This window comes from Protopterus annectens, chromosome 8.part0 (assembly GCF_019279795.1).
Source record: "Protopterus annectens isolate FY-2018-M chromosome 8.part0, PAN1.0, whole genome shotgun sequence".
Lineage (NCBI taxonomy): Eukaryota > Metazoa > Chordata > Ceratodontiformes > Protopteridae > Protopterus > Protopterus annectens.
Genome location: NC_056741.1, coordinates 1,014,753,248 through 1,014,778,376, shown reverse-complemented (window position 1 = coordinate 1,014,778,376; position 25,129 = coordinate 1,014,753,248). Strand labels below are relative to the sequence as shown.

At 43.3% G+C, this 25,129-nt stretch overlaps 1 protein-coding gene across 1 annotated transcript in view; it reads right to left on the bottom strand.

Annotated features, from left to right (window-relative positions):
- LOC122809196 overlaps positions 1–25,129 on the bottom strand; it is a 640,703-nt gene that overhangs the window by 181,774 nt on the left and 433,800 nt on the right. The window contains exon 10 of the mRNA XM_044080502.1: positions 21,638–21,694. Within this exon, the coding sequence (XP_043936437.1) occupies positions 21,638–21,694 (57 nt within the window). The remainder of the gene's footprint in view (positions 1–21,637; positions 21,695–25,129) is intronic.

The window sequence follows — 25,129 nt, the reverse complement described above, 5'->3', positions numbered from 1 at the left end:
GGGACGGAGGTCCCCAGCCATGGGCAGCCGCCACTGCACCAAAACAGCTGCAAAGGAGGCAGTGCTGGGGGCTGTCCAGGAGGGGCGACCTCACCCTGTAAATGTGACACTCCGCCCTTGAGCTTGCGTATATGGTCTTGGAACCCTTTATTGAGCCCCCAACGCACCATGTCCAGGACCGCACAACAGCAGACATGTTCCTGTCTGGCCCTGCTCCCAGGGGGGGACAGGCCCCATCCTCAGTGGTGGTACCATCAGAAGGTGATGCAGACCCAACAGAGGTTGAGGTCCAAGACTGGGCCCCAGATGGGCTGGTGCCCAGTGCCATGGTCAGCTGAAGTGGGACAGGAGGTTCTGCCAGGATGTCCAAACCCATACAGTCTATGGTGTTGCAGTTTAAACACAGATATGGCTTAGTAATTGACAACAGCATTCAGGATTACTTACAACAGTATGCATAGATATGACCATCAACCCAACACAACAGATGGTATACATTTGCAGAGGGACCACAACACATGCATATATACTGCATGACATCTGTACAAAGTGTAGAAGACGTGTGACTGCAGCTATGATCAGTGGTCCATTATTGGCTTGCCACTGAGAACCTCAGACAGTGTCTGTCATGCCACTGTTTCATGTGACAAATGTCCAGTCAGGGATGTGATGGCAGTAACACATCCCTATCACCATGTACTGGCAGCAATCCTCACACTATGCTCCTGCTGTGCACAGATGTGTGTTCAGTGTGTAGCACAGGAAACAGATGGTTCCACACACTGACCAGTCCACAGATGGCCCTACAGATGGGGGTCCCTCACGAACACAGCACTGTCATGTCTGTTATAAAACATGCAGAATAGCCATTACCACACACAACATGATAAACAGGCAGTAGTCTCAATGAAGCATAGCTACACTTACATGCTGTAGTCATGTCTGGCACATCACCCTCCTGTCTTTAGGCTATTTCCCACTGTATATGATGTTTGGGGAACATCCAGATATCATCTGTGATGTCATTTCCAAACACCACATCCAGGTACCACTAACAGCGACTGTCATGGCCAAACACCAACATGATGTTCCTAGATATTGTACTGTGTTTATCATGTGAATGGCTATGGGAATATCATCACAGCTATTCCACATGCAATTAGCTAGAGGAGGACTGTAATAGGTGCAGAGGCCATCACCCGATCATATCCATCACTTACAATACACATGCTGCTGCTGAGCAGGTGTACACCTCCACATCCACCAGAGACTGTGTGGGAGGGACAGACAGCATACAACAGAGAAGAGCTTGGAGACTAAAACCTAAGCATCGTCTGTCACACACCTACCAGTAAAGGGGTCAAACTCCTGGCTGACTAGTCATTACTATTACAAGTGCATGCAGTTGCTACATGTGCCACAAAGCCGACATGTTGCTGTGCTGTAAGAACATATATATGTGTTGCTGAGAGACATGTGCAACAGAGATATAGTAGACATACACTAGGTGTAGCACACATGGCTTTCCAAATGAACGGATGCCATTGTCACCACAACCACACTCTCTAATGGACTCGCATTGACACTCTTTGTCAGGGCCACAAATACACTCCCTAACCTCTTAGTTTGCCACACTGCAGTAATACACAGGTACTACATGCACCACAGGAGATATCTGAAGGTTCTATGGACTAGGGCATATGAACATGTTTGACATCTGTTGGTATGCCAGTGGGGGTTATACTGGGAGTGACTGTGGTTGGGCGCATCATAACCCACACGCAGACACAAGGTGCCAGTACTGACATGCTTGTATGCATTGCTTCATAGGTGTGTAGTGGTTGACTGTGCAAGATGGCTGTACAAGGCTGGGTGAGGGGTAATCCTTGGCATTGCATCACCCGACAATGGTGTGCAGTGTGGTACAGGGGTGTAGTGTCTGCAATGTCCCACACAGATGTGTACTGCATGAACTGCCCTGACATCCTGGTTACCATTGTGTATGGCCATATCTTTGCAATGCATGCCATGTCTGTGTTTGATAGTCCTTGACGTGGACATTGCCTGGGATGTGCATGTCCCATGATACTGTACAGTGACATGTACAGGTGTACATGGCATGGCAGGCACATGTTGTGTACACAGACTGTTATCCTCTGATTTGCCAATACTGGACTGTTGTGGCGAAACCTGCTTATAGTCAGCAGGTTGACCCTGCACCTACATTGATAGCACGATACAGGTATTCCCTCATGTCAGTAGTACTGGTCCATACAGGGCACATGTGTATGGCATTGTATGGCCTATGTGGATCACATTTGATGGCACCACATATTTTGCAGGCATCCAGTGGGGAACATAGTGAAGGCACATTGTCTGCAATTATGTGCCTATTGTACCACTGTACAGGGTGCCATGTCCTCTCCAGCCCACTGCAATCACACCATGCCTACTATCTGTCATCAATGTGCATGGTACTAGCAACATAGCAGGATATCCTAGGCAAGTGTGTTTGTGCATGACACATGAGTTCAGGACATATACCGGGTACTAGTAGGGTTGCATACTTTGTTCACCAGGCCTTTTGTCAGATGTAAGGGTATTGCTTGCCAACACAGTCCCGTGGCTGACTGACATCTGTACGCCACATGAGGTGGGCATTGTGTCATAAGACAGACACCATATATGAAAACTACAAGATCTGCTCTCCAACATGTCCAGTGGTTAGACACTCAAAGCCACCCCCCCACAGGCTCTGACAGTCAAACACACACACTTGCCATGTCCTGGATTCGAACCCCTACCTACCTAGCGTATCACACTGCAGCAATACGCATTTACAGCATGCGCTACGGAGAATACCGGGTTACAGCAGTCCTAGAGGTGTATTTCTAGGTGTGTGACATCAGCAGGATTGCCAAAGGTGAGTATATGACTTGTATGGAGTGTGAGTACTCTAAAAGCATCAGTCTCTCCTCAGGCAGACACACACACGCACACACACACACACACACACACACACACACACACACACACACACACACTAGGCAAGTCTGGGATTACAACACTGGCCTAACTACTCTATCACACTACAGCAATATGCAGTTACAGAACGCACAACAAAGACTACTGGTCTACAACATTCCCAGAGGTGTTTTTCTAGTTGAGTGACATCAGCAGCATTGTCAAAGGTGAGTATATGACTGTGGGTAGCTTATAAACCATTTCTCTCTAGACAGTCTGAGACAGACAGCCATGCACACATTCACACACACAACTGGCAAGTCTGGGGTTAGAACAACTACCTAACTAGTATACACTACAGCAGTATGCAGTTATGGGATGCGTCATGGAGATTACTGAGCTACATCTCTCCCAAAGGTGTATTTCACAATGGATGACCTCAGCAGGCTTGTCATAATACTGCTATGGGGAGGGCATTGTGTGCATGGGCCATAACCCAGTCATGTAGGGGTTGGCATGCCACATACGAGCGCACACGGGGCCATATGTCACAGGTACATGTATACAGCTACTAGATGACTACTTCCCTGTACAGTCATGTTGCACAGCTGGCACATGCACCACACAGTCTGACATGCTAACAGATACAGGTGGCTAGTATCTGCAGTGAATGATATCTGCACCTCATGTGTTTGGGGCCTTTTGGCTGTGTGCTGGATGGAACAGGCACAGATAGCTCCTTGTCATGGTCACCCTCTTCCACACATCTATGTCTGTCTACCTTAGATGTATTATAGTGTGTTGTCCTTACATATATGCCTGTATTCCTATCCACTGTGTGTACAAGGCAGGTGTGGTGCATACTGACAAGTGCCTGCACTAAGAACTGTGACCGCCAAATATGTCTGGACCACTGGTGTTTGCAGACATGGTCTTCATGTGTTTAAGTGTGTGAGCATGCCCAGTATGACCATTCAGTATGTTGTCGACTGACATTGCCTTCGTACCTTCAAGTGTGTGAGCATGTCCAGTATGGCCATCTGTATCGCATGTGTTACATGTTCAGGTAGTCTGTACTGTGGTGCTCACCTTTGTGTTGTACAGCAACTGGTAGCATGCTGTGTCTGCAGGGTATCCATCGGTCATGTGGCATTGACTGTTGCTACATTTCTGCATAGCGGGGGGGGTGACACCTGACTGTATCTACATTCCTATACAGGAGCGGGGGGGGCACACCTGACTGTTGCTATACATGTACGCTGGATGTGGGGCACACTGGACACTTGTACACATTTGCTAGTACTGTACTGGTATGTCAGGCACTCCATTTTGGTGTGTAGTCTTACCCATTGTGCTGGCTAGATGCATACCAGTGTACAACAGATCTTAGCTTTAATTACCAACATATTAGCTTCTGACTTCCTAGCCTTCACAACCTACATCCAACTGCCTTGCCTGCTGTAGTCTGCTTGTGTGGGTCTGTGGGAGGGGTTACCCTTTAGGGGACATTCAGACCATAGTACAGCATTTGTTTGTGTCGGTCTACACCTGTCCAACTGGTTGAGACTTGTGTGGGTCTTATGGACACACATGACACTCAGCCCATTACTTACAGTGGGTTTTGTCACCCTGTGTAGTACTAGCTACTATGGTGGCTCCAGTATGTGTTACAGATGTCATGGTGCCACTATGGGTGTCTACTGTCTACTGCCTTAACATTCGGCCACCCAATTCCCTTGCATGCTCACATTCATACCATAGCTACAGGTACCAACACATTCTACTACATTTGGCAATTGGTAGGTTGACTGACTTACCCTGAGGTTGTGCCAGACTTGAGGATGGTGCTGGAGGGCTGCCTATGTTGGATGCACATAGTACACTCCCTATACATGGCTGAGCACAGGTAGTGTCATGTTTGGCATCCCTTTTACTCTCTGTGTGAGTCAGAGAGGGTAACATTCCTTGGGTCCCTACTGTGTCAGTGCATATGCTATGCATTGCCTCTTTGCCAAGGCCAGGTCATACTGGGCATGCCTCCTTCTGTCTACTGGGTCATGCTCAGGTTGTTCCTCCTCTGAGTCACTCTGTGCCTTTACAGGCCTTGGCATTGGTGGGGGGCTGTGTGGCCCTGCTCCATGCTGTTTCTGCTGCAGCTGTTTCCACAGGATCATATTGTGTAGCATAGCACATACCATAACAATTTGGGTGCATGTAGCTGGTGAATACTGTAAGGCTCCACCAGTTGTGTCCAGACAATGGAACCGTGACCTCAGCATCCCAAACACATGCTCTATTATATGTCTAGCCTGTGCGTGTGCCTCATTATGGCGTTGTTGTTCAGGTGTGTGTGCATTTCTGATGGGTGTCATCAGCCACAGCTCCAGTGAGTACCCAGCATCCCCCACTAGGTGACCATAGGGGATGGCCATATTGGCAAAACTGTGGTACAGCTGCATCAGATGCCATATTTCTGAATCATCATAGGTTCCAGGGCAGCCAGCACACACATTCATTATAATGCCCTGGACATCACATACGACCTGGGAGTTGATGGAGGGGATGCCCCTGCGGTTGATGTAGGCCCTACCCTGCTCACCGGGTGGTGCTTTGATGTGTAAGTGCGTGCAGGCTATAGCACCCACTACCCCAGGGTAGTCTGCTGTTTGGTGGAAGAGACGCATATTGCTAGTCAACACCTCACGTGTGTTGAGGAAATATATGTGCTCACTGGCATGTGTTGACATGGCATCCAGGAACTGGTGGAATACTCTGGATGCTGATGTCTGTGAGATCCCCATGATATCTCCAGTTGTGCTTTGAGAGGTACCTGTGGCTAGTATACCTAGGCCTACAAATACCTTGGTATCCACTGGGATGGGTTTTTTTTCGGCCTGTTTGATGTGTCAAGTGTGGCCGGCACAGCTCAACAATCTGCTGTAGGAGGTCTCTGTCCACCCTATAGCACTACACTATCTCCAGCTCATGTAGCCCCTGGTAGGTTACCCTGAGTCTGTACACTCTTCTCTGTCTCCTCACTGAGGGTTGTTCAGCAGCACTGACATCTTCACCACCCTCAGCCTCTTGCACATGTTGGTCAATGTTGCCTGCTGCAGCACTTCTCATTTCTAGGTTTGTTTGTTAAAATTTCCCCGCATGTATACACTGGTGGTGTAGAGTGTGGAAAAAACAGAGGGGAAGGTGTTTGCTTAGTTTATAGTAGTGTTCTTGGCTGGGCTGGTCTGCTGCCCCTGTAATCGGCTGATTCTGATACATATCACCTGTCAGCTCAGCTAGTTCACCTTGATTACTCTCCTACTGCTGTTGTCCCTCCCAATTGCACTAGGCAGATATAGGCACACCCTCGTTTAGCCATGCTAAGCTAGGAGCTATCCCGAACCACAGGGCTCCAATCCAGGTACAGTATGCCTGACACACCCCTATGATGTCACCCATATCAGAGTCCTGCACCCAGCTATCTATACACTTACTCTCTTGGGACCTGCCTCACACCCTGGGAATAACCGGGATTCACTATCCTTTACCTCATTTGCATAGGATTGCCTACTAATGCATAGTTACATGACCCACACTGAGCCTCCCCAAAACTAACCATTGCTTAACTTTGTGCAAACCCGCACACATCTGCTTAAAAGCACCTTACTCACACCCTATTCATCAGCTCTTGTTCTGCCCAGCAACAAAACAACTGGCCTCTGCAAGGCTCAAAACCAGGACCCTGCACACCACAAACAATGTGCTTTACCACTGATCCATGGCAGATATGCATACATCAGATGTTATCACGTACATATCATCCGGCACAGGCATTCAACAGTATAGGATATGTATTCCATCACATAGATGTATTTGTGTTAATGTCTATATATATATATATATATATATATATATATATATATATAAATATATAAATATATATATATATATATTTATGTATATATATATATATATTTATATAGACAAACATATATATATATATATATATATATATATATATATATATACATATATATATATAAGTGGTGCTGCTGCGGTAGCATTGTTGCCCGTTCAATTGTTAGAGCGTCTTCTGTGTGGCGACATGCGTGAATGGGCATTCCTTCGTTGAAGGTTGTACGTTAGGCCCGGCAAGCCAGTACGTAAAAATCTACTATCAGTCATTAGCAGATTGGAGTTCCGCTGTGGCGACCCCTAACCGGGAAAAGCAGAAAGACACAAACAAACATATATATATATATATATATATATATATATATATATATATATATATACTCTACTGCCAATCATTAGCAGACCGGAGTTCCGCTGTGGCGACGCCTAACCGGGAAAAGCCGAAAGACAGTTTGTGTAAATATATATATATATATATATATATATATATATATATATATATATATATATAGACATACATTTAGATTTTATATATATATATATATATATATATATATATATATATATATATATAAACATACATGGATATAGTATATATCTTAAGAACAAACCTCATGACAACAAAGCATTAGACAAGAATGAAAAGGAAACCACCAGCAACTCCTGTATTATGTACTGGCATTAATCCCAAGGTAAGTGTATTTCTGTGCGACACACGGGTTCAGACTGTATTCAGCCTAATATTAGGGTTGCTGACATTACTCACCAGGCCTATTGTCAAATGCATGGGTATGTCTTGCCAACCAAGTCTCTTTGCTGATTGTGACATTTATGGCCACTACATAGGGAAACAACAAAACACTCTCCTCAACACATCCAGTGGCTAGCCACTCACAGCCACCAACACACAGGTATGACTGACAAACACACACCTGCTATGCCTTGGAATAGAACACCTACCTGACTGCTTTATCACACTACAGTATTACGCAGGTACAGAACGCTCTATCAAGATTACTGGGTCACAGCAATCCCAGAGGAGTATTCCTAGGTGGGTGACATCATCAGCCTTGCCAAAGTTGAGTATAGGGATCGTATATAGTGTGAGTACTCCAAAAAGCATTGTTCTGTCCAACGACAGACAGGCACACTCACACTCGGCATGTCTGGGATTAGAACACCGACCTAATTACTTTACCAAACTACAGCATTACGCAGTTATAGAATGCGCTATTGAGATTACTGGATCACATATATCCCCGAGGTGTATTCCTAGGTGGGTGACATCATCAGCCTTGCCAAAGTTGAGTATAGGAATCGTATGGAGTGTGAGTACTCTAAAAAGCATTGTTCTGTCCACCGGCAGATGGACACACACTTACTCACTCTCACATTCGACATGTTTGGGATTAGAACACTAACCTAACTACTTTGTCACACTACAGCATTACGCAGTTACAGAACACGCTATTGAGATTATTGGGTCACATCAATCCCAGAGGAGTATTCCTAGGTGACATCATCAGCCTTGCCAAAGTTGAGTATAGGAATCGTACGGAATGTGAATACTCTAAAAAGCATTGTTCTGTCCACTGGCAGGTGGACACACACACACACACACACACACACACACACACACACACACACACACACACACACACACGGCATGTCTGGGATTAGAACACTGACCTAACTACTTTATCACACTACAGCATTATGCAGTTACAGAACGCGCTATCGAGATTACTGGGTCACGTCAATCCCAGAGGAGTATTCCTAGGTGGGTGACATCATCGGCCTTGCCAAAGTTGAGTATAGGAATCGTACGGAGTGTGAGTACTCTAAAAAGCATTGTTCTGTCCACCGGCAGACAGAGACACACACACACACACACACACACACACACACACACACACACACACACACACACACACACACACACGTGATAGGATCAGAACACCTGCCTATCTACAGTTCACTATTAGAGTACTACACAGTTACGAGTTGCACCACAGAGATTACACATGCCAAAGCAGTCATCATGACCTTCCAGGATTGCGGACATCAACAGGGATGCTGACAGTTAAGATGTACATAGCTGTGAACCTATGTATTTAACGTAGGAGTCCATCCTGAACAGGAGTATGCCCTTCTGTGGAATGGACGATTACTATCAATATACAGGGTTACAATCGCCATGCTCATAAACATAGTAGCACATAACATACACAAGGTGTCAGTGGGCATGCTCACACACTTAGTAGCACAGGGCTGTTTGGAATGCACTATAAGTCCAAATACACAAGGTTATACTGGGCATGCTCATATACTTAGCAGCACAGGGCTGTTTAGGATGCACTCTGATTATAAACACGGAAGGCCACAGTGGCCATGCTCATACAGTTAGACATATAGAACATGTTGTAATGGTCTCCGGTGTTAGTAGTTGTCATTGTTAGCAGGAACGCTGCACTACATGTATCTGACACTGGTCATCTACATAACACCTGCTGCTGTCCGACACCTTAGATGTATCAGTCTATAACAAGCACAATACTACCACTCGCAGAGATTTCATGCTAGAAATGGCAACTGCTCGACCAACACAATGAGCCAATGTCCTGCTGTAATTATGAGGTTGTCCAGTGTCTGTCAGTCTAGGATGACATGACTGACAGAAGACAAACATTTGTCACAGATCGCATGCATCCATGATTCAAGGGAGTGCTGATAATACCTCATTCGCATTTGCCCATATAGTACCATTCCAAGGCAAATGACCTAAACACAGGATAGCACCCTGACACCTAGAAGACAATTGCATTGTATACTTATGTTGACCAGTGCTAGATGTGTTGGTGTCGTAATCATAGCTGCTCACTGTTGAACCTACAATGGGGAATACTGACATCTGTGCAGTGAGGAACACCTGGCTGATGGCTCTGTTGTGCACAATAGCACTTCCACCATATAACTCAGAACCAGGCATGTGGGCCATAACACTGGTACAGACCACTCCAGGTGGTGGTGTCCCCACATTCATAAAAGGCTACTCACATGTACAGACCAGTACTCCAACATATATCATCACAGATGAGCCAGGTGCAGGTCACAGTGTCAAAAGCTGCATTCTAGGATGTAATCCTCAGACACCACCATTTCCTCAGACCACCAACACACATCCATACATGTGGTATGACATATAATGGAACAACACCAAGTAACCTTTGACTGGTGGACTGTACCTAGCCCTACAACAACTGTGTAGAGTACCCATGTACTGACACAGTTACATTATGTGTTATGCAATGCAATGATACCACTGTGTGTAACCAGATCAGCTGTTAATACACCCTCGGATATTGACAGCATTAACAGATGACTGTTGCTGTGCACCACTGATTGTGTACACAGCCTGACATGAAGCTATGATTGTATGAGATGTTTATGTGGGGAGCAGATTGTTTTGACATTTGTGTAGGATATAACCTGGAATGTGGACAGGTCCCATGCAGCCTGAATGTATGGCATTAGAGAGTGCAGCTTGTACCTGCACAGTTGTTATTACAGGGGCTCTATAGTGTACATGGATATATGAATGTGTACCTGTTGGGGGGGGGGCAGTGTGTTTATGTTATCCAAGACTATCTGGCTGAACAGGTGCTATTTCCATAGGTGCAGTACCTCCCATGCCATAGTGCTGTGAAGCACAGCAGGTCTTGTTGTTACCATTATGTTTCATGACACAGCTATGGAATCCTCTGTGTTTGGCCTCATAATATGTGGATGAGTAGTTTCACAGTAGCATTGCGTGGCATGATATGGTGTATCTGCATCTTACTGAGGCTGACCATGGATCAACTTCCACTCATGTGTGTTGACCCTTGCAACAGTTACTACCTTCTGTGGTACAGTTTAAGGCAGGGTACCACCGGTTTGCCTTCATGGTTGTGTTTGTTTGAATCCTGTTTCTGTTTCAATGGCACGATCACTGCACATATGTGAGTGCCTAAAGTGCATTTGTGTAGTACCCAGCATTTGCACATGCATTGTACATCTGCATGGGTGCCATGGCAGTCACCACTTCGCTCTTAAGGAGCATAACATTGGATATGAAGACTGACCATGTGTGGCATACTGTTAGCCATGTTGGTGTGACTATGGTGATCCAGGTCATTGGTGGTGATGACATCCAACATGCATTGAGCACATGTGTTGATACATGATGAGTCTTCCCGGTTCATAATGGGATAGCTGAGTGGCCATGACTATGGTGTCCTGTCTCACAGCTGGTATTCCCCATTACAGCACAATGACAGTTGGGATTTCTGAGGCATGACAGATGATCTGTCACAAGGTGCAATTTGGATTACACTTTGGCACAAAGGTAATTGCTCAGCATAATGCATCTTACATTGTGCAAGTGCAACTTGCGTGGGGGTGTACATATCCCTCAGGAAGTTTGACACACCTGTGGCCCACGTGTTCCAATAAAGGATGTTGGCCAAGAGGTGAGGTATGTGTTATAACATAGTCATGCAGGGGTGCTCTCCAAAGCATTGAACCATATCTCAATCACTGCACAGATATGTTCTCCATGTTTCAGATTGCTGTAAGTGCGTCCATATTGAGTACCTGATTTATATCATTGAGTAGCAAGACCCAGTTTATTTCTTGGCTGTCCCTGTTGCACCAGTGGACTTTCACTTGAACCTGGCATGGTGAGGGCACTACAGGGGATGCATGGGCCGTTGCCAGTATCCAGATTCTCAGGGGTGACAGGTGCAGACCCTGTCTGGCAAAGCATCATGGTCCATCAACCATGTTATCCCAGGCAGAGAGATGCTGGATACTCTTTGAATTACACCAGTAAATGTCACGATTGTGGAATACAATCCTTGTCCCTGTACTGCTGCATCATTCTGGCCACTGGCAGAATGCTACCCAGGCCTTGGAACATACCCGCATGGGCTACATGACCTGACAGTCCTTCATGTGTTTCCATGCAGTCCAGGCTACTGCATCACAGGTCCTGCACAGCAACATAGCATATGCCAGTGACATGTATAGTTCTAAAGCTGGTCAGAGTGTATGGGTATGTGGCTAATCATGGCAGACAGACAGTATGTTTGCCCTCATATAGCTTGGTGTGTAACATAGTGCTAGGGTTTGTGTTCACAAATGAGTACTGTTGGCCATGTTTCCGGCCACATGTTCTGAGGTGTGACACAATTATGCGAAGTATGTCATACAGTCTTTGTATTCTGTTGTCTGTCTACTCCAACTTGGGAGGCCTCTTGCTTGGCCAGGTACTTAGAGGCCTCTGTGGATGTGTGTGATACCTGGTGGAATGTGTGTGTGTCCTTACTGTGTTCTGGTAAGGGTATGTGTTGGTTGTGGTGATGAGATGCATGTGTTAACCTACACCTCTTGACTGTGTAGTCCAGTCATGGGTGTAGTATGGACTGCCTCCAAGATCACCCCTGTAGCTGCAACCCAGACAATGTGTGGGATGCGGTGTTAGGCGGGTTTGGTAGTGTACATGGCATAGAGATTGCATTCCCCCAGGATGGCCACATACACAAAGCTGACATTAGTAAACACCAGTAGCTGAGTAGTGGACGTGCCTGTATGAGCATTCAGTACTACAAGTACCACGTACTGTATTTAGTATACTTACTGCTTATGAAGATGTTTTAAACAGTGATGCTCACACATATAAATATTTGAGTTATGGACGTGGCAACAATAGCTATTACAGGAACATGGTAGCTACCTTTAGTAGCATTCCACCTCTGAGGGCCACATCACATCACATCCTGATAGCTGATTACAGATGATGCAAGTGTGAACAGGGCTGTATCCTTGTCTGGGTATAAACACACATACCCAGCAGAACCATGAGCTCTGTTGGGCACAGACACCCTCACCCCACACAGAGTCAGATATCAATGGACTCTGCTGCCAATATTGACATGATCAGGATATAATCAGATAGTGTACACCATCATCTGTGAACCTGCTATTACACATGGGCAGCAATTTCCTACATCTTACTCATCTACTGCAGATGCCACACTGGAGTTAAAGACGATATGCACCTTGTTTCATTACCAGCACTGTCAACATATTTACAAGCAGCTGTTAGTCTGGCAATGAGAGGTTAGGCTACACAAATCTACACATTCAACCAGTGTGTCTCTACTGTCACTATCCACTCTATGTAGGTGTGCACACAGCCATTTGGCACAGCCCTGTAACAAGGGTCAGTACATATTTGCAGAACATGTACACATGCACAGCTGTCATTGATTGCAAACAATAGTACATAGGTGGATATTAGGCAAGGGGGACTTTTAGGCAAGGCTCATAAGACTAACCCACCACCGTACATAACACATGTAACCAGAAACTGAGGTTATTGCTACTCAATGCCAGAAGTCTAAACCTCACATTGCACACACTCAAGGCACTCCTCAGTATGGAGAACATCAATATCTGTGCAGTAACAGACACCCAGTTTAAGGCTCCAGAGAGCACCCCCGCACCACCAGGCTATAACTCATACCACACGTTTTGGCCACAGAAGCCGGACTGGAACACAAAAGGCTGGGGTGTATCCATATTCATCACCGATACTCACACCTCCAGGTTAGTGGCACAGCATTATGCATCAGGGATCATCCAAGTGCAAGTGACAATGGGCAACACTGCAATCCAAATTGTAGCTTGCTACAGATCACCCACCATGACCCAGGACCCACATTTCGCATTTCCAAGCACACTGGGAAATATGTGGGTCCTACCAAACACCCTAATACTGGGTGATGTCAACTACCCAAACATTAACTGGGAGAACTACTCAAGTACTAACTCCCTTGCCCAGTGCTTCCTAGAATTCCTTGACTCTAATGCCCTGGAACAACTGGCCTACACCCCCTTCAGAGGGAACAACATATTGGACCTGGTCATCACCAACATGGGCGACCGGTGTTCCACACCTGATGTCAACCCCTCGTTGGTTAGATCAGACCATAGACTAAACACTCCAGATATTCACATTCCGCCCACAACCCCAAACAAGGAAACCAGCATGGAAATCTTTTCCAAAGCAGACTTCACGTTGCTTATGCCCGAGGTGGAATGGTTCACAGCCCCCACGCCAATGGACAATGCTGTCCAAGATGCTGAAACATATACAAAGGCACTCTATGATCATCTGCAGGAATGCATTGATCATGCTATCCCAAGTCTAATCTAGACTCACTCCTCCAAGAACAGGAAACCGGTCTGGTGGACTCCTGCCATACACAGGCTCTACAAATAATAGTAGGAGGTAACTAGTACAGATAAGAGCAAAATCCCTATAAGGACAGACATCCCTGATCAGTATCAGCAAGAAACTACAATCCCTCATTAAATCATCCAAGGCTAGCTTCAAAAGACAATTTCCCAAGGACCCTACAGACAACCACAAAGCGTTCTTTAGCTATGTCAAGAACCTAAGTGGGAATTCTCAGATCTGCTCAGAGTTGGTGCAGACTGGCACAAAATACACTGAACCGACTGATATTGCCATCATTTTGGCAAACATGTTCAGTGCAAACTTCACACCCCTCTCAACCCCTAAACTGCCCTTAACCATACCAGAAGAATGTATGGCCCCGGCAATCACCGACACACAGGATAAAACAGCCCTATCCAAAGCCACAAATACAGCCTCAATGGGACCGGACAGTGTCCCAGGCTGTGTCTTACATGAGCTCCAAATTAACTAACCCCTCACCTAAACACACTGTTCAAACACAGGCTCTCTACAGGCTACATACCCACAGAGTGGCTCACAGCAACAGTGGTTCCACTCCCCAAAGGTGGTACCACAACGGACCCCAGGAACTCTTGCCCTATAAGCCTGACTAGCCTGGTCTGCAAGGCTATGGAGTGCATCATCATGGAACTCATTAACAGAGACATTGGGAACCTCCAGACACTCGACCAAACCCAGGTCTGCTTAATAAGTGCAGATCATACCTACTGAACCTGTTTGACTTCTTACAGCCACCTAGACTTTGGGTGTGGTAGTTCTCACATACTACCTGGACCTCGCTAAGGATTATGACACCATTCCCCACTCGGGTATTGTTTATAAACTCACCAGCCAGTACATACACCCATACATCACAGGTTGGGTTGCCAACAGGCTTACACACAGAACCCACATGGTAAGCCTAGCAGCCTCCAGGTCCAACTCTTAACCAGTCACAACTGTTGTCCCACAGGACTCAGTCCTGGGACCCCTACTGTTTGCCATATACTTCTCAGAGGTACAGGCAAACACAGGTGGACTACAGCAGACCACGTTTGGCGATTACTGCAAACTGGGGGCCATAACTGACAGTCCAGCTGTCACAGACATCCTTCAAGGGGCCTCACATAGACCAACACAGGATGTCACAATCATGGCCTCCAGCTTAAGGCCACAAACTGCATGGTCATTCCATGTTGAGAATACTAAACACCCAGATATTAACACATGAGTGGCAGCCACTTTAATACAGATGAGGTAATGAGTACGTGGGGACTACATTAGATAGTGATCTCTCCTTTGACAATCACATCTCCAAAGTACTTAGGCCATCCGTCTATGTAGGCCATCTGATTACTTAAGGGTTCACATCTAGACATACTGAGGTTATTATGCCCCTTTACTCATCACTCGTCAATCCCATTATCGAGTATGATAACCCATTTGGGATGTACCTCAAAAGACACATCTGACAGCTGGAGGGTCCACGAACACACCTTGCCAAGAGCATTACTGGCCTCAGACATGTGTCCTACGCTGCCAGACTGCATGAACTCTTGCATTACTAAGTGGCATCTCATTTACTCAGAGATGATCTTTGCTGCCCAACAAAGACATGTCCAAGTCAGGCTTAATGGATATGCTCCACCTATGGGAATCCATATCACAGTGAACCACACACTGTAATGAGCTAAACCTTGCCACAACCATAACTGGAAGATGCTGTTGCCACAACCATAACTGGAAGATGCTGGAGTGACAGATTCCTGTCACAGGTACTCCCCATACTTTGGAACTACATCCCTGATTACATTATACGGACCCCCTCACTAACACTGCAGGGACACCTTGCAGACTGGATGGGGAACAGTGGGTACACCCCAGGGATCCCACAATTGTCTCTGCTCCACAGAGGGGCAGTTAGTTAATCAATGGGGTGGCGACAGCTGACATATTTCGGCTAGGTGTATGAATGGCCTCGGGCAGTTAGCCACATACCTACCTATGTACCTATAAACTTATACATACAGTATCAGCACATGCTGATAACTTATAAACTTATACATACAGTATCAGCACATGCTGATAACTTAATTTACTGTTCAGGTGTTGACTTACCTTGTGCCAATAGCGGCTGTGTGTGCAATAGTTGAGGGCTGCCTCTGTAGGATGCACACAGTAGACCACCTATACATGACAATTTACAGGTGGTCTTGTGTGTGTGCTATCCATGTTTACTGTGTGTGCAGGTGGAGAAGGGTGTCAGTCCATAGGTGCCTACACTGGCAGTGTGTGTGCTATACGTTCCCTCTTTGCCAAGGCATGGGCATAGTGAGCCCACCTCTGTCTGCCTACTGGGGCTGGCTCAGGGTGTTCGTGGTCTGAGTACCTCTGTGCCTGTGAGGCCCTTGGCAATGGTGGTGGGCTGTGAGGGCCTTCATCATTCTGTCTCTGCTGCAGCTGTTTCCGCATGATCATATTGTGTAGCATGGCACATACTATGAAGATGTGGGCACACGTGCCTGGAGAGTACTGCAAGGCTCCACCAGATTTGTCCAAGCAACGAAACTGTGACTTCAGCATCCCAAACACATGCTGTATGATGATTCTAGTTTGTGTGTGTGTCTTAGTATGGTGTTCTTGCATGGGTGTGTGTGCATTTCTGATGGGAGTCATCATCCACGGTTCCAGTGCATAGCCAGTATCCCCCACCAGGTGGCCATATGGGATGTCCTCCCTGACAAATACCTGATACAGCTATGAGGCATGCCAAATGTGGGAGTCGTGATAGCTTCCAGGGCTGCCAGCACACACATCCATGATAATGCTCTGGGCATTGCACATGACCTGGCAGTTGATGGAGGGGTATCCCTTGCGGTTTATATAGTGCCTACCCTGCTCACCGGGTGGTGACTTGATGTGTATGTGCGTGCAGTCTATTGCACCCAGTACCTCCGGGTATTCTGCCATACGGTGGAAGAGATGCATATTGCTGACAAACTCCTCCTGTGTTCGGGGGAAGTATATATGCTCATTGGCATGTGGTAACATGGCATCTAGGAACTGGTGGAGTACCCTGGATGCTGATGCCTGTGAGACCCTCAGGATATCCCCAGTTGGCCTTTGGAATGTACCTGTGGCTAGTATTCTCAAGCTTACACATAGCTTTGTGTCCACTGGGATGGGTTCCTCTCTGTTATTTCTCGCTCTAAGGCATGGCCGGCACAGCTCAACAAGTTGCTGTATAGTGTCCCTGTCCACCCTGTAATGCTCTACTATCTCCAGATCATTTAGCCCCTGGTAGGTTACCCTTGGTTTGAACACTCTTCTCCTCCTCCTCCGGTGCCTGAGGTGGTTCTCAGTATCATCCTCCACACCACCTTCAGTCTCCAACACATGCTGATGAATCAAAACTATGGCAGCCCCTACCATGTACATTTAGTTCCCTGTCTGTTTACACCGATGGTGCAGAGTGTTTGGGAATACACAATTGTGTGTGTGAGGTGCTTTCACACTTTATACCATTGTGCTTTGGATGCTGCTGATGTCATTGGGTGTGTATGTGCAAATCCAGCTGCAGGGTATCTTAATTATGGGTTTTACAGTGAGTACTGCAATTGTGGGGCCTTTGGTATTAAATTATGCTTGCCTGCCGTGATTAATCTGTTGCCCTTTATTTCACGTTTCAACACAAATCCCCTCCCATTGACAGGCATGCATCCAGCTGCCGGCTTTCTTGTTTTGTACTTTCCCTGCCCGGGAATGTGTTGCAAAATGTGTTTTGTAGCTATTCTACTGCAATTTTGCTTTGTTATGCTGTGACAGTTCTGTTTTCTTTCCAGTACAGCACCCCCCCTTTCCTGTTCTGGAGGTAGCTGCTAGCAGCCTTGTTAGCTATTGTCAATGGCCCACTGTGGGTTCCTAGGTGTTAATTACTCATTTGTACTCCTATTTCCATGCTGCAGCATTTCCTTATCTTTTCCCCATATCCTTCCTGTTTCTGCTCTGGTGAGTGCATAGCCGTTTACCAGGTTTACAGAGCATTTTCATCCACGTTCACATGCACATTTGGTTACCTTGTGTGCTCTCAGCTAAGCCAAGCTATGGCTACTTCAACACACCCCTATCCTGAAGCTTTGCTTAGCAACAGGCAAACCGGGTTAGTAATGCTCCAATGTGTTTACAGCAATGCCGACACACCCCTCTCTTGAAGTCATTTTTATCTCAATGGCTCACCTCGGTGTTATAACACTATGCTGTTTTGTGCATCCTTACACCAGCAGAAAATCTGCGATTCAGTATTACTCCTCTCATTTCCATGGCATTGCCTACTAATTCCTAGCTACTGCATATAATACTGCCACTGCCCCTTAGCAACCCTTGTCCCATGAGTATGGTGTAGCATGCCTGCCATTGACTATTATGGGGAAATCGTGATATGTGTTTCATTGCAGTTTTATTCAATATTTTTGTATATTCCTTGCCATCCCCTTTGCGCACCGATGCCCTGGGCTTTAACTTTGCGTTAGTATGGGCATAATATTAAATGTTCTTTTTCATATTTTGTGCATGTTGTTTTATGCCATTGGCTATATATATATTTAGTCATTGGCATATATTAACAGTATAATACGTGAGTTTGGTCCGCTGTCATGGCTCCGATTTTATGTTTGAAAAATGTAAATCGTTTTTTTCGGTTTACATATCTGCATGCTTACACTATGCCTGCACCACTTCCTGAATCACTATATACCTTCATTTGCATGCTACGCTGCTGCACATGGGGTGATTAGCATACATGCACCGGGAGCTGTGCGGGAGTGGTGTAAGCAGATAGTGCACATGGAAACAGCTCGTACCTGAATCGCTCAGCGGCCATATTTGGTGTTAGATCGCCAACGCTATGCCTGCACCTGGCACAAGCTTCATGAATCCTGGGGAGTGTGACAAACAAAGTGGAAGAGATGCTATTTTCAGGCGACAGAATCGACGTGCAGGGCAAATCTTTTCTCTCTGTGCATACCCATTTACTGACTCTGTCAGCATCTGGACTTTTATCCATTTTGCTAAACAGCTCTGGATGGGCTGTTGTGTAAGTTTTTGTGTTGACTGTAGCTACCTTTTTTAGTCAGGCAATGTAGGATGAAGCAGTAAGAATGGCTAAGTTTAACATGTTTAAATCTGCAGCAGACATTTCACTACATAATGAGAGGTAACTATGACAAAGACTATAACAATTATGCCCTGAAATATCAATGGGGTATTCAATTCTGTAAAAATGAAAGGTTCTTTCAACATTTAAATATCAAAGCCACACAATATAGCATGACTCAAAGAAATGCACCTCAAGCATGCTGAACATCAGAAGCTTTCTAGGTCTGAATGCTTCTACAGACTTTGTTGTTACATGAAACAGACACAAAAGGGAGTGGTGAGGTTGAAAGTCCAGATGGCTTGCAATTTATATATTCTAGACATCTTTGTTAAATTCTGCAGGGATTTTGGCAGGTATTAATGTGATGAGAAACAGCATATGAACTATCATAAATCCATTTCTGAAAAAGGAGATTTAGAAAGACAATCAGAATAATACCGAAGCATTTGAAAGGGATATTGATCTGGGTGGATAACTTTAATGTTATCACCCACATAGTTCACCTACAGTGAAGAAGAAATAAGAGCATATCAGCACTTATCCCTCCTAAGTATAGAAACTGTGTGAAACTACTGAAAACTAGTGTCCCTGTTTTCGAAGATGGCACTTGTGGTCTGCTGTCCAGAATAGGTAAGCTTTATATAGCCAAAGACTGACTGGAAGGCAGATCAGCCATGAAGATACCCTTTGCTCCCTCTTTAAGAGGCTACTCTTGACATGAGTTAACTCTTTGAACTAAAAACCTGCACGAGCTATTTGGAGATAGAATAATTTATTCTGAGTTCAATGTCAAGAAGAAATAAGCTTGTTTTTTTCAGGATGTACATGAAGATTCAAATATCTCTCAGTCACTTCTTTTGGAAAAATTCAAATGTTACCTGAATGCAGACCTATAAGATTGGCTACACAAGATACAATGAGGCTGGGGCTCAAAATTCAATTCTATGTGTGAAGATTTTGCTTGAAGAGCATCTCACTGTTAAGATGGGAAATAAGGACAAGGAAATAGCTTCTTTTTTTTTTTAAGACATGTGATTAGAAAGTTCTAGAGATCAAGCTCTTTATGACCATCAAAAGGGTTAAAAGGGATATGTATGCTGCCATTGCTGACAGACTAATACTGGTATCTAGATTAGCCAAGCTGCCAGGGGGAAGCGACATGGGATTTGGTCAAGCCCCAAACAGGTGAACTGTGTTTTTGGCCAAAGACATCATTAACTGTTTGTGTAGCACATGGAATTCTCTACAAAGGCTTCCCTTGCATCTTTTTCTGGGGATAGAAGAGTTAACATCACCAATTCAAGCAATGGGGGGTGGAGCCAAGATGGCTAACTGAAGGCAGCAGTTTCTCAGAGCTCCATGAAGCAAAAATAAAAAACAGGGAATAACATATTTCATCTTAGCAAAAATACTTAGAATTGATAGATGAAAGTATAAACTATATTATTAGTAACTTTGGTGAACTTTGGAGAGTTTTTTCCTGTCAAATTATAAAGGAGAATATATCACTTGTGGAGATGAGCACTTCGAAGGCTTTTCACACTGACATGGCTTTAAAAAGGGAAATGCAACTTGTGACATCTGTATTACAAGAACTCTCATTAAAAATGGATGACTTCAAAGAGAATTTAATTGTCAGAAACAAACAGATTCACTTAAGGAACTTTTACAGCAGCAGCAATCCAAAATAACAAATATAGAAACATCCCTGAATGATCTTGATGGAAGACTGAAAGAAGAAGAAATACAGAAAGAACTCCTCATCAAACAAAACACCTGGCTTCTCAATAAAGTAGATGACGTGGAAAACAGAGAGAGAAGGTCAAACATAAAGGATTTTTGGCATCCCTGAGAGAGCTGAAGGAGAAGATATCATTACTTTCCTGGACACCTGGATTCCAGAAATCTTAGACTTAAAGGAAGGTCTTTCCTTTGGTATCACAATGGCTCATAGAGCTTTAAGAAAACCAGTGTCAACATCCCCTTCTACTTCTCCAGATCAATAGTCATAAAGTTTTTATCTCATCTGGACAAAAAGTTGGTTCTAAAATCTGCCTGGAGGAAAAGCCCATTAAAGTATAACTAAAACCCAATTAGGTTTGACAACGATTATTCTACTAGAGTTCTGGAGCAGAGGAAAAAAGCTTGGCCATTACTAAAACTGTTAAAGCAGAATAACATTAAAACTCAGTTTGTCTTTCCTGCCAGAATAAAAATTCTATATCAAAATGAAATGAGGTTATTCAATACACTGGAAGAAGCCATTGCATTCATTAAGAACAATAACATTATTTCCTTACCTGGGGATATGGAATAGGCATCTTTGAAGAGTTTTACTGATAAATTGTCTTGCCCTGCTGTTAAAAAGAAAAAGCAAAAAACTGAGTCAAAGATTGCTGTTCCCACTAAATCTCTTAAAGCATCTACGGCAACTCGACTTTCATTTGTTTTATACTTACTAAACATTCAAATACAGTATGTCATGAAAGTACATCTCTCTTTTTTTTCTCTACCTTTTACTGTTCATATGCAAATTAAATAATATATTTTGTTCTTTTTTTCATTAAAAATAATACAATATATTTAGTTCTAATTGAGTAGTACAACTAAACAGTAAACTGCCTCTGCATTTATGACCTTAAAAATGACATACTCTAGTCTCTTTTGCTATGCTAAATGTTTTTCTGATTTGCTTTACAGGTATAGTCACAGCTCAGATCAAATCGCCTAACTAGGTTTTGGATGCACTAGATAGCTTGTCATATTTATGACTTAATATATATATTAACAAAGTTCTTAATTACTCGCAATTCACAATTGTTTAGAGGGTAAATCTTGATGCATGTGTGAACTAGAAGCTGTTTGTCAGTTTTTGGCATAAGTTGGGTCTCCTGAAGATTTGTATGCTTTGCAGCATTAGGTTTTTAAATGGTCCCTATCTCTGATTTGTGTAGGGTTTAATGCTGCAGCTAGTGTTTGCTTTCCGTTTGCAACGGACTTGCTTTATTTGATATGAAATCGGTGGAGAAACCATGTTTCCTGGGTTCTTACATGTATGTCTCCCACGTATGTTCAGATAGTAGCAGCGGTTTACTGTCAGCTGTCCGTAGTTGTGCGAGTGTCTCTGAGAAATGGACTGTTCGTGTTCGGTTTACCTGGTGGGAGACAGTGGTAAAGGAAATGAGTTTGTTATGGAAAATAGAGGGAGATGACATGGATTTGATGGTTCGTTGAACCAAATAAAGTAGGTGCATCAGTTGTGTTGTGAAAGCTTTTATGTAATGGGGAGAGGTATGTTTTAGAGTCATTCCGAAAAGACTGCGATCGGAAGAGTTGACTTTGTCGGTTGTATGGGGCTCAGTCATTGGCGGGGCTGTACAGCACTGATTTATTTTGTGTGTTGCATTGATTGTGGAGTCTGGAGGTGGATTGTTGAGTGTTGGGTGCTGATTTAGTCGTTGGAGCTATCTGAGGGTCAAACCTTGGGTTTATTGCTATAAATGAGTGGCAGTGACTTTGTGGCTCAATTAGAGTGGGGCCAGGAAACTATGCTTTGTAGAGTGTTGAGCAGGAAAATATCAATATTTAGTTTAAGAAGTGAAGCTTTTTAACTTTGCTTGTGACATTATGTATTATGTGTAACCAAATCGAATTTCATTATGTTTAGTCTGTACATGCAAGTCTAATTGTGGATGTCAAGACTCTGACTGGTTAGGACAGCATAGTGGTCTTCTCCCATATGAATTACGAGCTACACTGTTTGCAAACATTTACACTGTTCCTTTCCAAAGTGGTGACTCTATTTTCGTGGTCAAATATTTACAGAAATGTTATTTTATGCTGCAAACAGTTAATTATATGCTTTATATCCTAGTGAAAGTATTGGATTATTTATAAATGTCTCTTTATTAATAGTGGCTCCAAGTTCATATAGGTTCATTTAATTTTGTATTTTTTCATTTATATATTTTTTTATCTATGTATTTAACAAGTGTTAAGTATAGTCTTATACATATGCAGGAAAATACTTATGGCAAATGGCAATAACTGTATTGACACTGGAATACTGTACTAAATTCTTGGCAATATATGTGTAAATAATTTGAATTTAATTATAAAACATTTATGTCATGTTCTCAGTAATTACAAAGTCGTTGTCTTTAGTATACTAGTGTCTTTGTGAAAGGGAAAGAGTCTAGTCATGCTTATAACTTGTGATAACATAGCAAAGAAGTTATGAGTCTCAGTATTATCATATTACCATTTTAGATAAATACACCTAACTCTCTCTTATTACTGCCCTTTGAGTTATTCACGTTTAAGAGCTGTTATCGATATTAAGTTTTATATGATATAATGGTATCTACTATTTTTGTTATATTCACAGACCCCAGTTAATTACTACTGATTATTAGTCATTCGTTTAAACATTTGATATTTTATAAGTTTAGGAATTATTAAAGTCAAGTCCGTTCTATGGAATATTCCTTATAACATATGTTAACATCATTCTGTGAATATTATACACTCAAACTATGCACTAATACCTAGTTCTCGTGATGTTTTCTAGTGGGAAACTGCTATGATAAGAATTTATAAACAGGGAAAAGTGAATATAAATACTAAATGGTTTTCAGATTTTGTTTATTCATCCTGGAATTTGTATTAAAATCAATTCAGATGACTTGATTAAGTATACTGGGTAATCATAACACTTAGCAACACCTGCATTATATTGAATTTGGTTTTAATAGATAAGATATATCTACTCATATTGTTAATAAAACTTATATTTCTTTAAACTGTTATGCACTGAAATTCAGACTACATATATTCTAATATGCCTCTTGTTTCCTTAGTGAATAAATACTGTAACAGTGTTAATGTTTCAACGATATTGTATGTAATTACTGTTTCTAAAACCCAAGAGGAATCAATACCTGATTAGTTGCTTATTACTGCTACAATTCTCTTAATTTATAACATATTCTCCATTCTTTTACTTTGATTTCATGGGCTCGAACAAACAAAGGTTGATGGTTGGGATAGTTAGTCTAGCAGATTTAATTTTGTTTGCTAGACTAGGAATGTATCTCATTCCATGTACAGGGTGTAGTAAAGTTTATATAAGAGTTAAATATGTTAATTTGCTGTTATTTAACTGTTTCTCTAGTTTTGAAATGCCTGGCATAATTCTTTTTACGTCCATCTCTCATGGGAAAGGTTATTTGGATTAAGATAAACAGAAATCTAACAATTGATATTCTGTTGTCCATACAGGAAGAGAATTATGTATACAGGATTTTAATAACACAAGTACCTCTATTATTTGTCTTCTTAAAAGAATCCTGATATGGACCTAACTTTGGTATCCTTAAATACTAATGGTTTAAACAACCCATATAAGACAGCTAACCTATTAAGGTATCTTAAAGTAAACAAGGCTCAAGTGTTTTTTCTCCAAGTGTCCCGTTTTAAAATGAATGACACATTTACATGGGATCCTAAATAAATACATAATACTAGCACAATCTTCTTATAAAAACAAGACTAGAGGAGTAATAAGTTTATGGAAAAAGACTTTATTAAATCCCAAAGTTATTTATAAACATGTAGACAGTGATGGACTCATGACTTTAGTTATACTTAAATTTAATAATAGAATTTGGACCCTAGTAAATTTATACTGGTTTCTGGGTATGGGGGATGGATTAGCTAAGAAACACTTAGACTTTATTGCAACCACTTCTAAAGGTAATATTATGCTAGGAGGTGATTTCAACTGTATCATA